This window comes from Dipodomys spectabilis, unplaced genomic scaffold, assembly GCF_019054845.1.
Source record: "Dipodomys spectabilis isolate Male_0828 unplaced genomic scaffold, ASM1905484v1 ptg000518l, whole genome shotgun sequence".
NCBI classification, from domain to species: Eukaryota; Metazoa; Chordata; class Mammalia; order Rodentia; family Heteromyidae; genus Dipodomys; species Dipodomys spectabilis.
Window position 1 is genome coordinate 360,032 of NW_024871195.1, and position 20,686 is coordinate 380,717.

The window sequence follows — 20,686 nt, forward strand, 5'->3', positions numbered from 1 at the left end:
GAAGAAGAATATGAAAAAAATTAAAACTAACAGAGAACTGATCCTACTGCTTCTGGAATTTATTCTTCCAAAGACACCATCCATATCCCTGACAGAGCACTGGAGATAGGGATTAAAAACACTCTGAAACTCATGATCACATAAGTCAGCACTTACACTCAGAAAGGATGGTTTTGACTTGGTTTTAGTGGAACTCTTAGGGCTTCAAATCCTTTTCTTGCTTTTTTTTCTCATCTTCTCTCCCTTCTCTCCTTTCCCTTTTATTCATTATCCCTTCCTTCCTCTCTCTTTTGCCTTCCTTCCTTCTTCCCTACTTTCTTCTTTTCTGTATTTCAGTGCCTAAAATTCTGTCTAGAAAATATTGTAGAGTCATAGATTGCTCACATTTAAAATAACAATGGCTATAATATTTTTAAAGTATTGGTTAGAGTAAAATATTCTATGTGAGTGTTTAACAGCATATGGGTTTTGCTTTTGTGTAAAGAATGTGCATAAAACTGAAGGTGTGTTTTATTCAAACCACTATTTCACGATATGCCCAAATGCCAGTGAGATTCATGATGGCACGGACTATTATCTAGAAGAAAAGCTAGATAAAGACTGAGATAAAGACTCTCAAGCAAGTGAATTATTAAGGAAGTGTTTCCAAGGGAAACTGATGAGGGACCAGAAGGGAAGAACACCAAGTAAAGCCTCAGCTTAGCCTAACACTGGAAAGAGCTCCTGAGTGGCAGTGACTCTACTGCAGGAGGTTAAGGGAGCCAGGCTGGCATTGCTCTGTATCCATCACACAACAACTAAGCATTCCAGCTCACAGCTGCTGTGAGCATAGCAAAAGCAAAACCTAGTGGACAGAGGAGATTCCTTTATAGAAAGAGCCCAACAGCATGGAGAGACTTCTAAAATAACAGCATAGCAATGGGGAATCAAAACAGAGCAGGGCTGTTATGGTTGGTATACCAAACATACCATCACTGGGTGATCACACATGAAAGTGCTTAGAAATGGATCATGTAATTGCCTGAATGTTAATGCCTAGATCAGAAGACATTTTATCATTTTCACTGTACTGTTCTACTGGGGTTCCATTTGCCATGAAATGGCATGAAAAGCAGGGCTAGTCATTTCCTTTTTTTTGTTTTTTGGTCAGTTGTGGGGTTTGAACTCTGGGCTTGGGCGTTGTCCCTGCACTCATCAGTTCAAGGCAAGTGCTCTACCGCTTGAGCCACAGTGCAACTTCCAGTTTTCTAGTGGTTTACTGGAGATAAGAGTCTCACAGACTTTTCTGCCTGGGCTGGCTTTGAACTGTGATCCTCAGATCTCAGCCTCCTGAGTAGCTAGTATTACAGCCATGAACCACTGGCGCCCGGCTTAGTCATTTCTTTTTTAAAACACACATACAAATTGTTTTTTAATGCTAAAGACGTAACAATATTGACTACTGTGTACTTGTGTATTCTGTGTCCAAAACCATGTTCATCTCACAACTACATTTCCTATCTTAGAATTACACCTGCCCAGAAGATACAAATGTCCCAAAAGTTTTATGTTCTTAGCTTAAATAGTATGTTTTTGTTAACAAATGAAAAGAGAAATGTAAGAATAGAAAGAATAACAAATTCAAACACACTGTCAAACAGAACTATCGATCTCTAACTCCATTCATAATATTGTCACGAAGCATGAGATGATATTTCACGCAAATGTTTTCTTACAATTTTTAAAGATGTATTTATCAACAATAAAATGAGCTAAAAACAAGTTCTTGGACATATAATCCTTAATAATGGTATTTTATACCATCAAATGTTATAGTGGATCAGCCACACAAAGTAACCAGTAGTCCCTCTTTGAGGAACTTTTTCAAATATGATTTATTACAAATTTTGAGGTTTTTATCCAAAAGTCTTAGATGGAAAAAATAGGCAGGCAAGGTTTTCATGTTTATAATTCTAGCTATTCTATAAATTCTATAAATGTTTGCCTATTTTATTTTACACACACATATAAACTAGCTAGATTTCTTCTCGGTAAAATTATCAAATCTAGGGGCTGGGAAAGTGGCTCAGTGGTAGAGTGCTTGCCTTGCATGCATGACACTCTGGTTCAATTCCTTAGCACCACATAAGCAGAAAAAATCCCGAATGGCATTGTGGCTCAAGTGGTGCTAGCTGTGAGCTGAAGAGCTGAGGGACAGCACCCAGGCTCAGAGTGCAAGTCCCACGACCGACAAAAAAAAAAAAGAGCACCAGAGATCATTAGCCAGTTCTAAAAAATATTCAAGCAGATGAAGATATGTTACATATCAATAAAGTGAATATAAGGCTGATACTGGTTTTAGGTGCTCATAAGAAAAAAGAAGGTTCTTTTTCCTGCCCATGTAATTGTAACCCCTCTGTACAGTATGTTTTCAAATAAAATAAAATAAAATAAAAAAAAAAAGAAAAAAAAAAGAAAAAAGAAGGTTCTGATTCTGTTTGCATTAAGTAATAATGAAAAAAGTTAGCTTTTTTCCATCTAGCCAAAGAGTAACAATTTATGTTATCTATAATTTTTTGTGTGTTTACATTTATTATGCCTGGCAAATTATCGTATTACCCATAAATTTCTGATTCCATTCAAAAAAGCTTACTATTTGGAAAACCCATAGTTGGTTTCATGAGGCATAATACACCATATTTTCTATTTAACAATGCTGCTGGTAAAACCAGCTGTCCAATCTTATTGTTAGTAACTACAGTACTTACAGCAAAAACGATCTGCCTGTTGACCTCCCAGTCAAGTTCAAACTATGTCATTCTGTCAATACCATCTACCTTGATTAGGCTGGGCTTATACACAACAGGTTATGATCCCACAGGGATGAAAAGCTTTCCCAAATTAAAAGCAGAATTTTAAAAGGAAATACTCATACATTCCTACACCGTTTCCATTTGATATCCTCAAGGCTGGCCCATGAAGTCAAGCTCATGTTGATTGAAAGTGAATGTTTCTTTCTGGGTGTAGCCATCTTACAAATTTAATGGCAGGAGGAAAATAATAAAATGTGTTCCACACTTCAATTAGACTTTTTATAACTTGGCACTTCAAAGATGGCAATGCCAAAGAAAAATCATTAATCCATTTTTTTTTTTTTAAAAAAAGGCATAACTGTGCAGAAGACAGACCTCCAGGAGTTGAGTGAGTGCCTGGGCAAAGTACACAGTTGCACCAAGATGATCTGTCTTTTATCTTGTCTCACTGTGAGTCTTCTCTTATGCTTCATGATATTTGGATGAAATGTATCCCGTATTTGCTTCTAAAATCCAAAGTAACACAGCCATGCTTTCAATTTTCTCCTTAGCCAAAGGAGCTGTGTACGTAACCAGGCAATAAAATGTTGGCTAGGCATGAAATGCCTATTCATGCGCATGAATGATAGATGAAAGATCACACACAGAGAACTGCAAAATACAGTCAAAGGATGCATCTTTCCAATTTGTATTTTACAACAGTATGCAGCAGACTGGTTCAAAAGGATCAAAGGCCTTTCACAACCCTAGACCAGATAGCTGTGGACACACAAATGTTGTCTGAGTGTTTTGAGTCACAAGAGAAAACGGTAGAGTGATGTACATGCACAGTGTTGTGTGGGTTTCTCTCTAAACACAGTTTGAGTGATGCAGGCAGACTCTGTCATTATTGAATGTACAAATTAGCTACCAAAGGAACATATTTCATCACTCTTCTTCCCCTGCATACCTAATATGTCAGCACCAAATCTACAACAATCCCATTCTGATTCTTTGTTGGTCCCAGGGCTGCAGTCTCAGAATTACTGATGACTGTTTCCAAACCACAATCATTGCTTCTTCCATCACTACTTCATGCTATTTAGCTTGAGCTAAGGCACCAAACTACTTCACAAACCCTTCAATCTCAAACTGATTCTCTATCTCCTTCAAGGTCTTCCTGATTTAAGCCTCCTTTTAAACACCAAATTTTGGAAAATGGAATCTGCTTCTAAATTAACCACTCCTTAATTCCTAAATTCTGATGTCTGTCACCATCACTGTAATAAAATTGTACTTTGAAATTGCCAAGCACTTCTCCCAACCTATAGGTAAATCTCATGTGATGGTTTCAAGCTTTTCTTTTCTGGACTTCTCAGCTTTCCACACTCAGATGAAGTCTCCTTCTGGAAGCTCTCCTGCTACTATCTCCCTATTCTTCCCATCTCTACCTGTCACTACTGGCATCTCTTTTGCTTCTTTTTCTACTACTAGTGGTGGTGGCAGGTTCTCTTCTTCTTTTCCATGACTTTAAATCCCAGGCCACATGAAGACTTTTTTTCTAATGTCTTATGCCAGCACTAATAATTCTTTGTTTTTCTCTTTATGGTACTAAGGTTTGAATTCAGTTTTGTACTTGCTGGGTGGGCACTCTACAACTTGAGCCATGCCTTTATCTCCTGACAACTCTTAGTATCAAACTCACATTTTCTATGGATGTTGAAAATCTTCACAAGATGGCTGCCCGCATTTCAAAGTCAAAACAGTCACCATAATCTCATTTCAACCATTCTTCTCTTGTCTTCCTTGATTCTCTTAATAGCTACCCCTTCAGTCTCAGTCACCAGGGTCAAGTCCTGGAGTTATCTTCACTCCATCTCTCTGTGCCAACTGACACACTTTCTGTCAACTTTTATTCCATAGTGCTCTTGCCTTTCTCTTCCACTGCCACCAATCTAGTTTAAAACTTCCCCATAATTCAGATGGATGCAAATGGTAGGTCCCCACATAATAATTCTGTCCATGTGGTTATCATAAGAGAAGAACCTTCCTAAGATTCAATTCTGGTTATTAGATTATGACTAAATTCAAACTTCTTAGCATAGCTCTCAAGATGGTGTCCTCCACCATCTTTTAATTTTACTTTTAGTTAGTTGTTTACATATGTTTTTATTCTTGGTCTTTCCTATCTTTCCAGCAAGCAAGCTTCCCACCTGGCATTTAGTAGAGGATAGCTTAAAGCTCCTGCACTCATGAAGTCTTACCTCACTCTCTGCATCCTAACTCCCCAGGAACTTCCACTGCTGCCACTGCTTACTTTCTTGTTGCTCATAGGACAGTGAAATTAGTGGCTTGCAAAGTTTAGCTCCCAAGCTAGTAACACCATCACAGCCTCAGATCTCATTAAAAATAAAATTTGCTGTGTCTTATCCCAGACTTATTGGATCACCAACTCTGGGATGAGCCCAGAAATTTATGTTCTAATAGCACTCTAGGTGACAGTCATACACACTAAAGTTTAAGAATCAGTGATGGAAGAGAATCTTTCCAATAAGCAGCTTTCAATAAGATAAAACATGAATGAATAATTAGCTTTTTGTCATCTTAGTGTCAAGTAATTCCTCCAAAACATTGTAAGTTAAAGAAACCTATGTTATCAGCATATTAAATCTTGTACATTTAGAAAATTACCGAAATTTTGAAATAAAAAATTCTTTTTATAAAATTCAAAATAACAAATGATAGATTATTTGGATATGCATAAATACTTGTGCAACTATCTATCATTTAAAAAGGGAGAAATGATAATCACACAATTCAAGACTAGGTTTCCATCCAATGTCTGCATGTTGGGCAAGACAAACCATGTTCAAAAAGACAAATATTGTATGTCTTCACTCATGTCAAATCAAGATCCTAAATGATAATAATAATAACAATCATAAGACAAGAACATAAGAGGGGGACTGTCACGGGAGGAAAGTCAAGTGTACAATGGTGAGGGAAAATATAACAAAACCCACTAAGTAATGTATAAAAAGGGAGAGAGGAGCCAGGCGGCGGTGGCTCACACTTGTAATCCTAGCTACTTAGGAGGCTCAGATCTGAGGATCATGGTTCAAAGCCAGCCCTAGCAAGAAAGTCCGTGACACTCTTATCTCCAGTAACTACCAGAAAACTGCAAGTGGCACTATGGCTCAAGTGGTAGAGTGCTAACCTTGAGCTCAAGAGCTGAGGGACAGCGCCCAGGCCCAGAGTTCAAGACAAAAAAAAAGAAGGAAGAGAGGTACAACAAGGATAAGGAAGAATAGAGGGTAAGTTGATGTTAAGTGAAATGAACCCTAAGATAAGGACTCAAATGTTTTTTCTTTCTTGCTATTGTTTCTAACATATTTATAAGATATTTCTTTGTTGCTTTGTATGTCCCTCCCCCACGGTATAACCCCTGCTTTCACTGTATTTGATGTTGGTACAATTTGTGGAGGGGAAGGGAAAAAACAAATTGTTTAAATAGGGATACAGGTGGGCCCATTGCAACAATGAGATGTACAAGTCATTATGTCGAAAATGAACTTTACAACTTTTGGGGGGGGAGAAAGGGAGGGAGATGGGAAGGGATGGGAAGGGGAAACAAAGGAGGAGGCAACAATGCTTGATAAGAAATGCACTCATTACCTTGCCTATGTAGTTGTAACCCCTCTGTACAGTATTTTCACACACACAAAAAAAAATAATAATAGAAGAATGAACCTGATTAAAGTAATTGCACAAATCTGTAGAGATATTACAACGAAATTTCTTTGGCCAAGTTTAATGTATGGGTAATAGAAAAAAAGAAAAGGTTCTATCCAAGAAAAAAGAAGCCAGTCAGGATGAAGATAGAACATATTCATAGATCCAAATCATCAGGACTATCTAGGGTCCTCAGCTGGCCAGTATGTTTTCAGATATTCACAATGCTACTGAAAACAATTAATTAAAGTCATGTATGGACCAATGCTGACCAAAGAATTGTTAATCTAATTGTAAGTGCTCTTTTAAAAGACATGAAACAGAATTAGGACATGTCACAGTTCTACCCCTAGTCTCATTATTAACACCAGTAATGACAGATGCTAGTTGTACCTGTGTACGGTTGAATGCCACTCTCGCAAAAACAGCTTGAGACACGCTGGCCCTTTTGAGCTCATCTCTGACTTGCTGGTAGATATCTGGAGAGACTTCCACGGAGGAGTTGGTTGGCTCTGGTTTAACTGCTCTGGGAATGGGTGGATGGTTCAAGAACTGCTGGTTGATGGCTTGAGGATGCTGGTGAGCCAGGAGCCGGCTAACGGCAATCTGTTGGTTTATCAGATGGGCCATGGCTATTTGTTGCCTAACAAGTTGTGGACTAAGCTGGGGAGAAAGAAGACCAGGGCTCATGATGGGCTGTAATGCGGGCACTTGGTTTCGGATTGGAGTACTGTGGTGGATTTGGCTATGAGGAGACTGTTCGTTGGTTTTCCCCAGAGTGGCCAGCTGGTTCATATTTGGTAAATGCATTGGACGCTGGCCCAGAACACAATAGTCTGAAAGGTTCTCTCGCTCCACTCTTTCCACTGTTGAGAAAACAAAATGATAGTTCATAATTATTTTCATTGTTACAATTATATTATTGTTAATGTATGGAATACTGAATTGTTGTATTTTGGTATATTCGTGACAGGTTATTTTCATACAAAGCTGGAAGTCCCAGAGTGAAAGTGAGTTATTCTTTCCCATAAAATGTCCTAACTATTGTTTTCATAAGAGATACAAAAATAAAAATATTTGACACTTCAGCTTGTTTAAATGTTTTATGAGTATATGCTGGCACTGGGAAGTTGAACTCAGCCTCTTGCTCAGCTGGTCATACTGGGGTGGCACTTTACCACTTTAGCCAGGCCTCCAGTCTCAAGGACATTTCTGCCTAGACCCCACATCTCACTCTTCTGAGAAGCAAGAATTACAGGCATTAGCACTGACACCCAGCTCAACTTGTTTAGAACTTTAAAAGTAATCATTTCATTGAATGACCAGTACAAAAAACACAAGCATCACAAATTCCAAAGTCCTCAACATCTCAAACTGCAACATCTCTCTTCCTTATCATCCTTCATCATAAAAATTCCAGCTGTTTTTTTTCTTTTGGCTGAGGTGTAGTTCATGATCTCTGAGAAACAACAGGGACAACATCTCCTAGTACATTAAGTTTTGTAACAAAAAAGCTCTCATAAATACTATTATATAATTCTACACATGGTCATAGGAACGTTTATCATATAGTATATGCACTTATCTTCTTGTTTGCTACCTTTTATATAGGGATGTTTGTCTAAGAACTGGGTGTGTGAATATCTGCTATGTATGGAAATAAGGAAAAAACTCACAAGATTAATAACATCATCTAGACTTGTTATTATACGAGATTATCCCACTCTCCAGACTATCTATTATATTTTCTTATATTTTACTAAAGATTTACAGAGTAATCTTGAAAGGAAGAAGAAAAAAAAAAAAGGATATTAGCTGGGAGCCAGTGGCTCAGGCCTGTAATGCTACTAACTCAAGGCTGAGATCTGAAGATCCTGGTTTGAAGGCAGCACTGGCATTAAAGTCCATGAGACTCCAATCAACTACCAAAATGCTAGAAGTGGAGCTGTGGCTCGAGTGGTAGAGTGCTAGCCTTAGATAAAAGAGTTCAAGGGTAGCACCCAGGTCCTGAGTTCAAGCCCAGGACCAGAACTCACACATGCACAAAAACACACAAACACTAACCCCCCCCCCACACACACAAGCATATCATGGATGTACAAATGTAAAGCAATGGGGTTTTTTCCTCCAAGATTATTTCTCAGGAAAAAAAGTTACTTTCTAGTTAAGTGCTAATCAAAGCTTTGTATTAATTGTGTAAGCGAAGTTTTGTTTCGAGAAACATACTATACTAAAATTATTCTATTAGTACTAGTTTTAAATGCTTAAAGGTGTAACCTAACAAAATCAGTGTTTGAAATATCCATGCAGACTTACTAATTATTTCTAAAATAGGCATCAAATATAATTATGCAAGTCTGTTACAGATAACTTAAGAGAGCAGGGTTTCATAATTCACACCTGTAATCCCAGCATTTGGGAGGTTAAATCAAGAGGATTGAGAATTCAAGACCAGCCAGGGTTACACATAACAAAGTGGTTACTTGTTAGATCAAAAGTGTTTACTTGCAGGACAAATGTTACTTGTAGTCTGACATACAGTTTACAGTGACAGAATCATATTTGTATTAAAAGAAAATTATGACACTCAAAAGCTTTAAAAAAAACGTTGAGTGCTAGAAAACTGAGTGAGATGGCTGAGTGCTGAAACTTCCTACCATAATGGTGTAAGAAGTATTTATAAATCACTATCTATGCAACACATGATTTTTAAATACACATGTGGAAGGAAATTAGTACGTTAAGAATGCAGATAGATTATTTAATCGTAAGTCTAAAAGCTTTATATACTTAAAACTTCTCCTTTGAAGAAACAGTTGAAAACCTGTATCTTGTATAATATATAAATATAATATTGTGCTATTGTGAATTATATTTAGATAGGCACAGAACTCTTTTCTCCTTTTTGAAAGAGTCAAAATTTTGCTTAACTTTCCTATGAACTCCAAAATAAGTCAAAAGTTTACTTTAACGTTCTTTAAGAGTTCAATTTTTAACTTAATCCTTTCTATGTAATTCATTTTGTTTATATGTCACCTTTCCTACATCAAGTTCAAGGTAAACAAATTATTGTAATCTTCCCCTCTAAAGGCACACATTTTCCAATCACTGTATTAATTAAACTTTAAAGTACATAGTCTTAAACCCAAACCAAGTAAATGGCTAAGAGACTTCAGATAAGGTAATCTAATACAGTTTCCATTGAACAGGAATTACTATTGTAATTTCCTTATTGAAAGAAGATGTAAAGAAACCATGAACTGCTTCCAGATTAAAGTCAAACTAGACAGAAACACATGGTTTTCAGTAAACATTTGACTTACTTATTTGTTTGTTTGTTGTTAATTCTAAGGGAAGATGAACTCAAATCAGATACTTTATAAGCAGGCTTTATCTACATTTTTCTATAAGAGAACTACTCTCTGACCAAAAGCTAATTTTTCCATCTTTTCAATATTTTTACTTTTTAAGGACTTACACTTGAGTGCACTTACTTTCTTGATATACAGACAAATAGATATGGATTTAGAAATCACATCATTAAAAGGCCCATTCATAGATGTACTCATAATTATATATATAATTAAATGTAAATGTGAGAGTTCCATAAAGCCTATGTGAGTTCGTATAGTAAGGGTCAGAATAATACCAGTCTATATCCTTAGGCTTATATATAATAATTACTATCTCTGAATTTGAAGTTCATTATAAATTCACAGTTACAGGTTGACTCACTGTAACAATGAGATGTACAAGATACTATGTTGAAATGAACTTTCCAAGTTCAGGGTGGGGGGGTGGGGAGGGAGAAGTTGGGGAGATGGGGAGGGAAGGGATGGTAGGGGAAAAACAAAGGAGGAGGTAACAATGCTCCATAAGAAATATACTCATTACCTCACTCATGTAACTGTAACCCCTCTGTACAGTATTTTTACAATAAAAAAAAATACAAAAAAAAGAACGGTGACTAAAAGTGCCCTTGGAGACATGTGATTGCACCTGAGAGGTAAGCCATTTTATGAACCTTAATGACCAGGTACACATGGAAATGCACACCCACCCAGGCAGTTAACAGCCAGAGAAGCCACCTGCAGAGGTCCCAGGTGGAGGGAGCAAAGCCTGACAGGGCCACAGGGCAAACCGCGACCTTGGCCTTGCCAATTTCCTTTTTCTTGCATTGTCCTTCCTTCCAAGTTTGACTAAAAAGTCTCCATTTTTACATGGTATTTCCTACTGTTCACATGTTGGCAGCTAACTGGAAATACAATAAAAGTCAAACAAAACATTTCTGATAACAAAATTCTACCCGTGGGCTTCCAGTGTGTAAACCTTGCCTGAGAGATCAAAAGTACCTTTAGGTTTTTCATTCCCTGGCAGCTCTATCAGTAAAAGCAGGATCTTGTGCCTGGCATTGGTGGCTCATGCCTGTAATCCTAGTTACTCAGGAGGCTGAGATTGTGATTCAAAGCCAGCCCAGGGATGCCAGAAAGTCCATGAGCTTATCTCCAATTAATCATCAAAAAGCTGGAAGTGGAGCTGTAGCTCAACTGGTAGAGCACTAGTCTTGAGTGAAAAAGCTCAAAACACTGGCAGGTTCCTGAGTTCAATCCCCATGACTGGCACAAAAAGAAAAAGAAAGAAAAAGCAGGTTCTTTACTTCTAAACATAAAGGAAAAAAAAAGTATTATTCAAGTTTTAAGAATGCCTGAAAATCAATTGCTCATCAGTAGACTGACTCTTTCCTTTCCAAGGCTACATATTATTTCAGTAGTGATTTGTATTATTTTCTGCCTAATTTGAAAGCCTTTTTCATTTATTTCTGGCCACCACTCTTATAAAAAGAACATGAGAAAGATATTGTCAGCCTATTAAGTCACAGCAGGTGGGGTACAAATTTAAGAACCAAAATGGGTATAAAAGGGAGAGAAAGGGAGAAAGAAAAGAGAGAGGAAGGAAGGAGAAATTAAAGAAGGAAGAAGGAAAAAGCAAGAAGGGAGGGAGAAAAGGAGGCCTGAAAGGAGGGAGGGTAGAAAGGTAAGAGTTAGAATGTACCAAACTGTACCTGAAAACAGACTGGATACCTGTTACTTCTTTTCCTGTCTTTCATCCCTTTCTTCCTCCCTTTCTATTTCTTTCTCTTTCTTTTCTGTTCTCTTTTTCCCTCTGTCACTCTGTTTTCCTTCCTTCTTTCTAAATAGTTCAAAAGTAATCACAATGGCTGACACACAGACCTAACAGAAGTGCCTGGTTTTGTTTCTTTAACTACATTACCAGGGTTTGAATCCTAGCACTACAGCTTGGTAGATATATAACCTTGACAGGGTACTTGATTTCTCCATGAAGGGAGATATACTGAGTGAGTAAATATATGTCAACACACACACACACACACACACACACACACACACACACACACACACACACACACACACACAGTATGCAGGTCGGTGCTGTCAGATAAAGTATGATTTGGCCTCATCACTAGATCACATCAGAAATTCAGCAGCTCAAATCAGAAACTCATAGGGTTCTAGCTCTTTTTTGTTGTTCTTTCGGGTTTTTTTTGGGGGGGGGTTCATTAATGGGGGCTGAACCATGGGTCTGGTCACTGTCCCTCAGCTCTTCAGCTCAAGGCTAGCACCCTACTACTTGAGCTACAGCGCCACTTCCGGCTTTTTTCTGCTTATGTGGTGCTGAGGAATCGAACCCAGGGCCTCATGCATGCAAGGCAAACGCTCTACCACTGAGCCACCTTCCCAGCCCCAGGGTTCTAATTCTTACAAACACTAAAGCTTGAAAATCAAGCCAGCTGTGAGCAAGAAAGCTAAGTAAGCACATAAGATCCTGAGTTCTAGCCCAGTATCAGTATACACACATACATATACAAACACACACACACACACACACACACACAGTTCATATCTTGACTGTCAAGTCAGGAGGCAGAAGAATATGTTGGAGACAAAATGACATAATCTCATAACCGTTGATATTAAACTTATTTTTAAAGAACTAAACAGTTTTAGTATTCAAAAATTAATGAGTAAAAAGTTTAAAAATAAATATGCATTAAATACATATATATATATATATACATGTATGTGTGTTTACTGTAGTTGTAACAACCAACATTGAGAAGAAAAGTACCCTGTAGTATTTTTAAAAGCAATTGTCTAACATCTTACTTAATTTTTCTCTTATTTTATCAATGAATTTTAATTATAGAGAGTTGTCTCATTGTGATATTTACACTGAGCTGAAGAGCACCGGGACAGCACCCAGGCGTAGAGTTCAAGCCCCACAACTGACAAAAACAGAAAATAAACTAAAAATATTCAAACTTAAATCACAAACACACACATATGCATTGTTGCTTTTCACGTTAGCAATTACCTTAGTTAAATTTCATTATTTTAAAATATTTATTTGCTATACATGTTGATACATATTCTAATGACTAAGTGCTCTTGTGAGGAGAATTTATGAGCAAAGGGAAAAGTATCTGATTGGAACAGATGACTGTCAGTCATACAAGATGGCATAGGATGGATAAAGAAAGGAAAAACAAGCAAGCATTTCTAAAGTTAGGGCTATTTTTACTAGGTGAGTAATTTGGGGGTTATATAATAGTCTTACAATGACCTTCCAAGGTATTTATCTAATAGCATCATAGAGAATGATTACTACTGGAAGTTTAAAAACAACTTTCTCACTTGCTTCTGTTTTTCTTGGCTCTTTAATAAGAGTTTCTTTCCTAAGCTACCTCTTTCTTACTCTCAACTACAACAAGAATAAGCATCATTTGTGTCATGGCAAAAGTAGTTGTAGTACCACTCTTGTGAGTTCATTAGTACTGCTTAGGGAACTGCCATTATTTCTAGAACTATGATCTTAATGTTTTTATGCAATCATTAACACACTTGCTTTTGTGAACTAGACCTCTGAGTCTGTCCCTAGTTATAATGAGTAGTGAATTGGGAAGCAATGAACTGGGGAAAAGAGTCTGCACTAAGAAATGTACAGATGGGCTGGGAAGTTGGCTCAGTTGTAGAGTGCTTGTCCTGCATGCATGAGGCCCTGGTTCGATTCCTTAGCACCACATAAGCAGACAAAGCCGAAGTGGTGCTGTGGCTCAAGTGGTAGAGCGCTCGCCTTGAGCTGAAGAGCTGAGGGACAATGCCCAGGACCAGAGTTCAGGCCCCATGACCGCAAAAAAAAAAAAAAAGAAAAAAGAAATGTCCAGAATCTCTGACATATGAATATTTCTTTAAACTATTAAGATGCTCATGAAAATGTAAACAAATTGGCATGAGTGAGTGCAAGTGGATTCCTTAATAAGATAGCACTCTAATATTCCCTAGAACCTCTCTTGGGAAGCCTGAATGAGTGAATATCTGACAGAAAAAAAAAAAAAAAAAAACACCAAACAAAAGAACACCCAGTAGAATTTCCCTATAACTCCTTTAACCTCAGTAAGTATTCTGCAAGTTATTCTACATGGGTCTGATGGACATAGGTTGGCTTTTGCTCTCTTTAGGAGAAAAGTCTCCAACCAAATCAATGATTTCAAATTTGTAATCAAATATTTGAGCTTAAAAAAAGATCATCTTGAGCATATGATTACCCTGAATTTCCAAAATTCTACCTCAGGTTCCCTACTGCAAGCCCCAATTCATTGGAGACTAATTTTAAAGATCTTGTTTAATACCAGAAATGTTCTTTAAAAAAACTTATTCAAGGTCAAATAGCTATCCGAATGCTGGATAAATATTTAGGAATATTTAAAACTATTAGAGCTCCTGGCTCTAGCTTAAGTACCACAAACAAATCACAGCCAATAAAAACTACTTTTGTTTTATTTTTTTCTCTCCTCTCCTCTCCTCTTCCCTTTTCCTCCTCTCTCCCATGTCCCTTGTATACCTTGAAGTGAAGCATGTATTAACAGACTTCCTGTCGAAAAAAAGTACTTTATTGCAAGTGCATGAATTTTCAAGTTTGTAATGCTGATATGCCACTTTTAAACAGTGTTGGTATTTCAGATACCAATGAGTTCTGCATAACAGCTGAGGAGCTAGCCTAAACCTTTTTCAACTTAACATCTAATTCCTGTAACTGTAAGTCACACATATTAACATCTGCTTTCCTGAAGTTGAAGCTCAGGAAAATGGATGTTACAAACCTATCAAAGGCAGAATTGCCAGCAAGGAAAAACTTAAAGAGTCTTTAGGACTTTAGAGTCTTTAGGACTCTAAACTCTATGTCCCCCTGCTTAAGCTTAACTGCCCATGTTATGGCACGTGGCCATTCAGTTTCAGGGCTTCTGTCAGGACCAATTAGCTTCCTTACAGACAAACCTTGCTTTTTATTTGTATGCATTTGTACACACAAAAAATGACATATACATGAAGATGTGTCATGGTGAATGAATGACATCTCTCTGTGGCAGGCCTTCAATTTGATGCCTGGTAAATACTTGGTAAATCTTTCTGATGTGACACAGACTGAAATTGTCGGTCAGTTTGAACAAGTGGTGGAACTGATTCCTCAACATTAGAATTAACTTATCACTAACACAGGTTTCCTCACATCTGAGTCTACTACAACATGCTAGGAATGATGCCAGATACTAGATACCATAGTGAATAATGATTGCTGAAAAAGAAAAACCCTCCCTCTGTACTTTTTGCTTCAGACAAAACAACTGTTTGTATATGAAGAGCATATCTTAAACATCTGCCTGTGGCTTCCAGTGTTTCTCTAGTTAATAAAACTTCCTTTTAGTTCCTACTTGGTCAGTTTATGAGCAATTCATTCTATTCATCTGAAATACAAATATATGTAAATTTTATCTATTTTTAACTCTTATGATTGATTAACTTATCTGTTTACATTATATATTTACATATTTCATAGCTGTAGGTAGGAAGTCAATTTATTGTATGAAAACCATTTTCTGTTAACGAGGACATTCATGACTGCAGGAGCTAAAGCTAATAGGCTACATCTATCAGATCTAAACCCTACACTATTAAAATAAACAACTGAAAACAAAACTTAATTACTGGAAAAGTTCACTAAACAGAATTCAAGAAAATATTTAGGCAACTGAAAGAGCTGAAGGGGAAAAAAAAGCTACTTCTATTAGGAGTACCAAACCTAAAGCTTTTTCTGTCTCTACATTTGTTAAAGAGAATTTGTCTCTGGGCTGAAAATTTGCCTGCAAAATCTCTGCCTAGAGCAAGATATTCAAAGCCAACTTGTTAACTCCTAATAAAAGAACCCCATACGCAAGGGAGACCAGCCTGCACTGTGATAATACCATATGACTGGTTTTCTTAGGTGTATTTTCCCTTTATTATCAACTTCCTCTTTCCATCATATTAAACTCTGCAGAAACATATACATCTGCTATAAAGCAGCTGGAATCTGGACACTGCTGTTTCTTTGGCAATGAAACCTCACAGGGTCCATTACAGTCCATGGAAAATGTGACATTTCCATCTTTACCCTATGCAATCTCCACCTTCTGCATGGGAACACTGTTACTGTCTCTTCTTCCAAAGTATGCTTTCCCACAGTGTGACATCATCCATCATCTCAAGTATTCCTGTCCCTATATAGGTGAGAGCTGCTTATACCTAATGATAACCTATGTTTCTTTGGTTTTTAATTTGAAGATAAATTCAGCAAATATAAAAAAATCATGTTTCAGAACTATAATGTAATTGTTTGGAAAGCATTCTGTCCTTGGCCCTGTATGCATATTCTTTAACTAACATTTCAGTCTCTTGAGAAAAGTTAACCAAGGAATCAATCCATGTCCCTGATTTTATAAGACATAAATGCCACCGGCCATTATTTTTAGGAAAAATATGCAATACACTAGCTGAAAAAAAATCAAAGGGATAGTGTTTTTAGTATAAATTGTCTGAGTTATACTTAATAAAATTACTGCTGTCATTTTCTGTGGAACTGACTACTATTAAACATTAAACCCAATAGTTAATTAATAGAAAAAGAAAATTAATTCTAACTCATTACACTAGCAATATGAATTAAGATTTTTTTCCTCTTAACTGAGAGGTAACAAGATTAGTTTCAATATAATATATGAAGAAACAAAACTGAGTGCATACATTCAGATAAGTTGACCTACATTAAACTCATCGTATTATTAATAAAAAAAAAACAATGTGCAATTCCTTATGTTCACAGGACTCACACAAAATGGATGTTCTCTGAAGCGATAGTGGAAGAACACACAGGAAGGGGTAACAATGCCCGATAAGAAATGTACGCATTGCCTTACTCATGTAACTGTAACCCCTCTGTACAGCATCTTTACAATAAAATAATTTTTTAAAAAAACATAGAAAAAAGGGCTGGGAAGGTGGCTCAGTGGTAGAATGCGTGCCTTGTATGCATGAGGCCCTGGGTTCGATTCTTCAGCACCAGATAAGAAGAAAAAGCCGGAAGTGGCTCTGTGGCTCAAGTGATAGAGCACTAGCCTTGAGCTGAAGAGCTGAGGGACAGCGCCCAGGCCCACAGTTCAGGCCCCACAACTGATCAAAAAAATAATAATAAATGGATGTTCTCATAACTCCCTAACCCAGTCTCATGTGTTCTTCCCAAGAGCTTTTGCCTAAGACAAAGAATTAGCCAAAGAATTAAAATTACTATGGAATTTTTAAAAGGTGATGACTCAGGTTAGAACTCAGACAGGTTTTACTTCAGGAGACTGGATCTGCGTGCATTCCATGGGAGCCCAGGACCACAAGGTCAGATAACCTCGAGTTCCTGCAAAGGGCAGAACGAAGGCTCACCATCGGCCAGGCAAACAGCTAGTTAAACAACTGCCTCCTATGAGTCAGTGTGATTTCAGTGCTCCCATCCTACAGAGAGAGCACTCTTAGGTAAGAGCTTCGAGTAATGCAGAAGCTCAAAGTGTCTTTCAGTATTTAACTCTGTGAACTATCTGATGAAAAGCATGTAGCAATCTTTATGTAATTGATCCAGAGTCCAAGCAATTTTAACCTGCTTGGTTCCTCCCAAACCAGGGGATATCCCTATGATCATAGCAGATTTTAAATAAGCCGGGTATTTCCTGGTCTCCATGCAAAATCTTTCACTGTACACTTTTATAGATTGTTAGTCAGGCACCACCACTTCTATCTTTAGTTTTAAGTTTCTCACTTTGTCCCTGTGTAGGATAAATGGAAGCCTGAAACTAGGAGAACTCTAAAACACACTGAAAGAGAAAAACAGAATTAGAGAGCTGGCCCACTACGAATCTCAAACCACATCGGCCCTCAATTCACATCACTGCAAGTCCCTTATTGTTGCCCGCAGGAGCTCTGTTCAGTGGCTATTCCAGGTGTCTTCACCAAGCCCACACCCCAACCACTTCTTCACTCCTAGATCACAGACTCCCACCTCATCGCTTGGTCTGAGGCCCTCATTCTAGCTGCTCCTTCCATCTCCACCACCTGCTGCCTCCTCATGTGGCTCCCAGCCTTTCCCCGGTTCTGAAGACAACCAAATGGCTCTTCTTTCAAGGACAAATGACCATGTTTGCCTCGCATCCCTCTTCTCCCTTCTGTGCACCTCACCTCTCATACATAACAGGCACGCTTAGCCTGACTGCAGCCTTTAGATGCTTTCAGCTTCTCCCCTGGCGCCATTCCCTTCCTTGCCGCTCTCTCTGTTCTTTTTTTAAGTGTTTTTTTTTTTAATTGTAAAAATAGTGTACAGAGAGGTGACAGTTACATGAGTAAAGTAATGAGTACATTTCCTATCGAGCATTGCTATCTCCTCCTTTGTTTATTTCCTCCTATCCCTTCCCTCCCCACCTCCCCAACTCCTCCTCCCTCCCCCCCACCAAGTTGTAAAGTTGGTTTTCAACATAGCGTCTTGTACATCTCATTGTTACAATGGGTCAGCCTGTATCCTTATTTCAGCATTTTGTTATTTTCCTTCCCTTCCCAAATTAGAAAAATGTATATACAAGATGCAGGGCACCAGAATCAAATACAGTGAAAACAGGTGTTGTACTGTGGAGGAAGCACATACAAAAGAAGCAAAAAAAAAATCACATAGTACATTTTAAAGATGTTAAAAACAATAGCAAGAAAGAAAAAAAACAGTTGTGTCCCTATCTTGGGGTTCATTTCACTTAACATCATCTTATATGGTCATATGTACATAGCTTCTGACCTTTTCTGCTTATCCTAGACTATGTTTGTTGCAGCATTATTTACCATAGCTAAGATATGGAACCAACCCAGATGCCCCTCAGTAGATGAATGAAGCAAAAAAATGTGATACACACACACACACACACACACACACACACACATACACGCAATGGAATTCTATGTCTCCATCAGAAAGAATGACACCACCCCATTTGTTAGGAAATGGAAACACTTGTATATTAAGTGAAGTAAGCCAGGCCCAAAGAAACATAGGTCCCATGGTTTCCCTTATTTGCAATAACTCTCTCTGTTCTTGGAGGCACACGCCTTCCCGCCCTCACCCCATCTCGGCTGGGAAGCAGCTCTCTCCAAAGTGATGAACTGCTTGTTTTCGCTCCTGCCCTCTGCACCTGCCACCGATGCTGACTCTTTCTCATAGGGTAGGGAACCCATCTCTCCCAGGCTTCCAAAACCAGCCATAGCACCTGGCCCATTTCTTCTCCTAGCCTTCAGCCATGTTCTGTTCCTACTCCCCTTTAAAGAATGCTTCTTTAGTATCATTTGAATGACTATGCCAAAAAAAAAGAAGTTCCAAAATTTATTTTCCAGCTTGGACAGTTAGTCACTCATCCTGAATGGCATAATAGACATTTCCCTACTGGCCCAAATCTCACTTAAGTATTAGCAACTTCTGCTCAATTCATTCCATCCTATTTGTCAAAATTATCCAAAGTCACTAAGTTCAGAGCATACCAGTCTGCTTTCATTCCTGCCCTCCCCCAGAGCCCCATTTACTCTTTCCAAGCCTCACTGACTTCCCTCTACATGAGCTGCTTGCATTGGCAGCTCCCTGTCTTCTCATTATGCCACGCAAACCCAAGGCCACATGTACCTTCACTGCCTCCAACTCCATGAAATTACTGTCATAGATTCAATGTTGTCTACTCCTTCTCCTCTTACTTGACTCCCTTTCATAAACTCATGTACATACATAGCTTTAGATGGCTTCTAGGAGAAAGCAATTTTCATTGTATCACTCTCAGTGAAAATCTTTTCAATGATCCTCGAATACCATAGCTGGGTTTTCAAAGCTCCTTAAGATACGATTTCTGTCTTTCTATCCATATCCTCCTTTATCCCAGGCAAGTCCAAATCATTTCTGCTCAGTGTCCAGTGCCACCACCATCCCCTCGCCTTATGTTATACTTTCTTCTTTTCACTGATTGTGATAGTTTGTATCTCAAGGGTCTCCCTAAGGCCCATGTGTGAGAGGTTTGGTTCCCCAGAGTGGTGCTATTTGGGAAGCAGCAGAACTTTAGGAGGCGGGGCCTAGTGTGAGGTCTTTCAGTCATTTGAAAGGACATCATTAAAGCAGTCATTTGAAAGGACATCATTAAAGATGTGAGATTGCATCTCCTTCCTCTTCCCTTTTTCTTTCCGTGGTTAGGCAGTTCCAGGTTTTGTTCCCTTATGTGTCTTGCCATGATATGCTGCCTCATCACAGGCCCAAAAGCAACAGACCCTGATCATAAGCTAAAACTTCCCAAATGAACATCAATATTTTCTCTTTATAAGTTGGTTATCATGTTTCTGGCTTTATCTCACTGCTGCTAGAACTGTGTATGGCCTGTAGCAGAAGTACTCTCTCAACATTTTAATTTAAAATAATTTAATTAATCACAATTGTAATTTGAGGTGGGATAAGAAAGGCCAATTTAATGATCTCTGTCATATTCCTGACTTTTGAATTTTAACTAGTACATAAGAGGTGTTCAAACTTATCTTTGGTTCCCATTTTCTAACACTATCCAACTTCTAGTTGGAGGGCCAATTAGTCTGAGATGACCAATGAAGATGTACCAGTGATTGTCACAGTGAAAATGCACAAGGGTCTCCCAAAAGTTAGAAAATCAGTAAGATGGAAAGTGTTTGTGGAAGTGATGTTTCTAAGTCTATGAATCTAATATTTATATGAGATTCTAAGGTCCT

General features: G+C 38.1%; 1 protein-coding gene across 1 annotated transcript in view; it reads right to left on the minus strand.

The window, feature by feature from the left end:
• Positions 1-20,686, minus strand: part of Satb2 (SATB homeobox 2) — a 181,499-nt gene that overhangs the window by 70,483 nt on the left and 90,330 nt on the right. Inside the window, exon 7 of the mRNA XM_042670088.1 lies at positions 6,897-7,369. Within this exon, the coding sequence (XP_042526022.1) occupies positions 6,897-7,369 (473 nt within the window). The remainder of the gene's footprint in view (positions 1-6,896; positions 7,370-20,686) is intronic.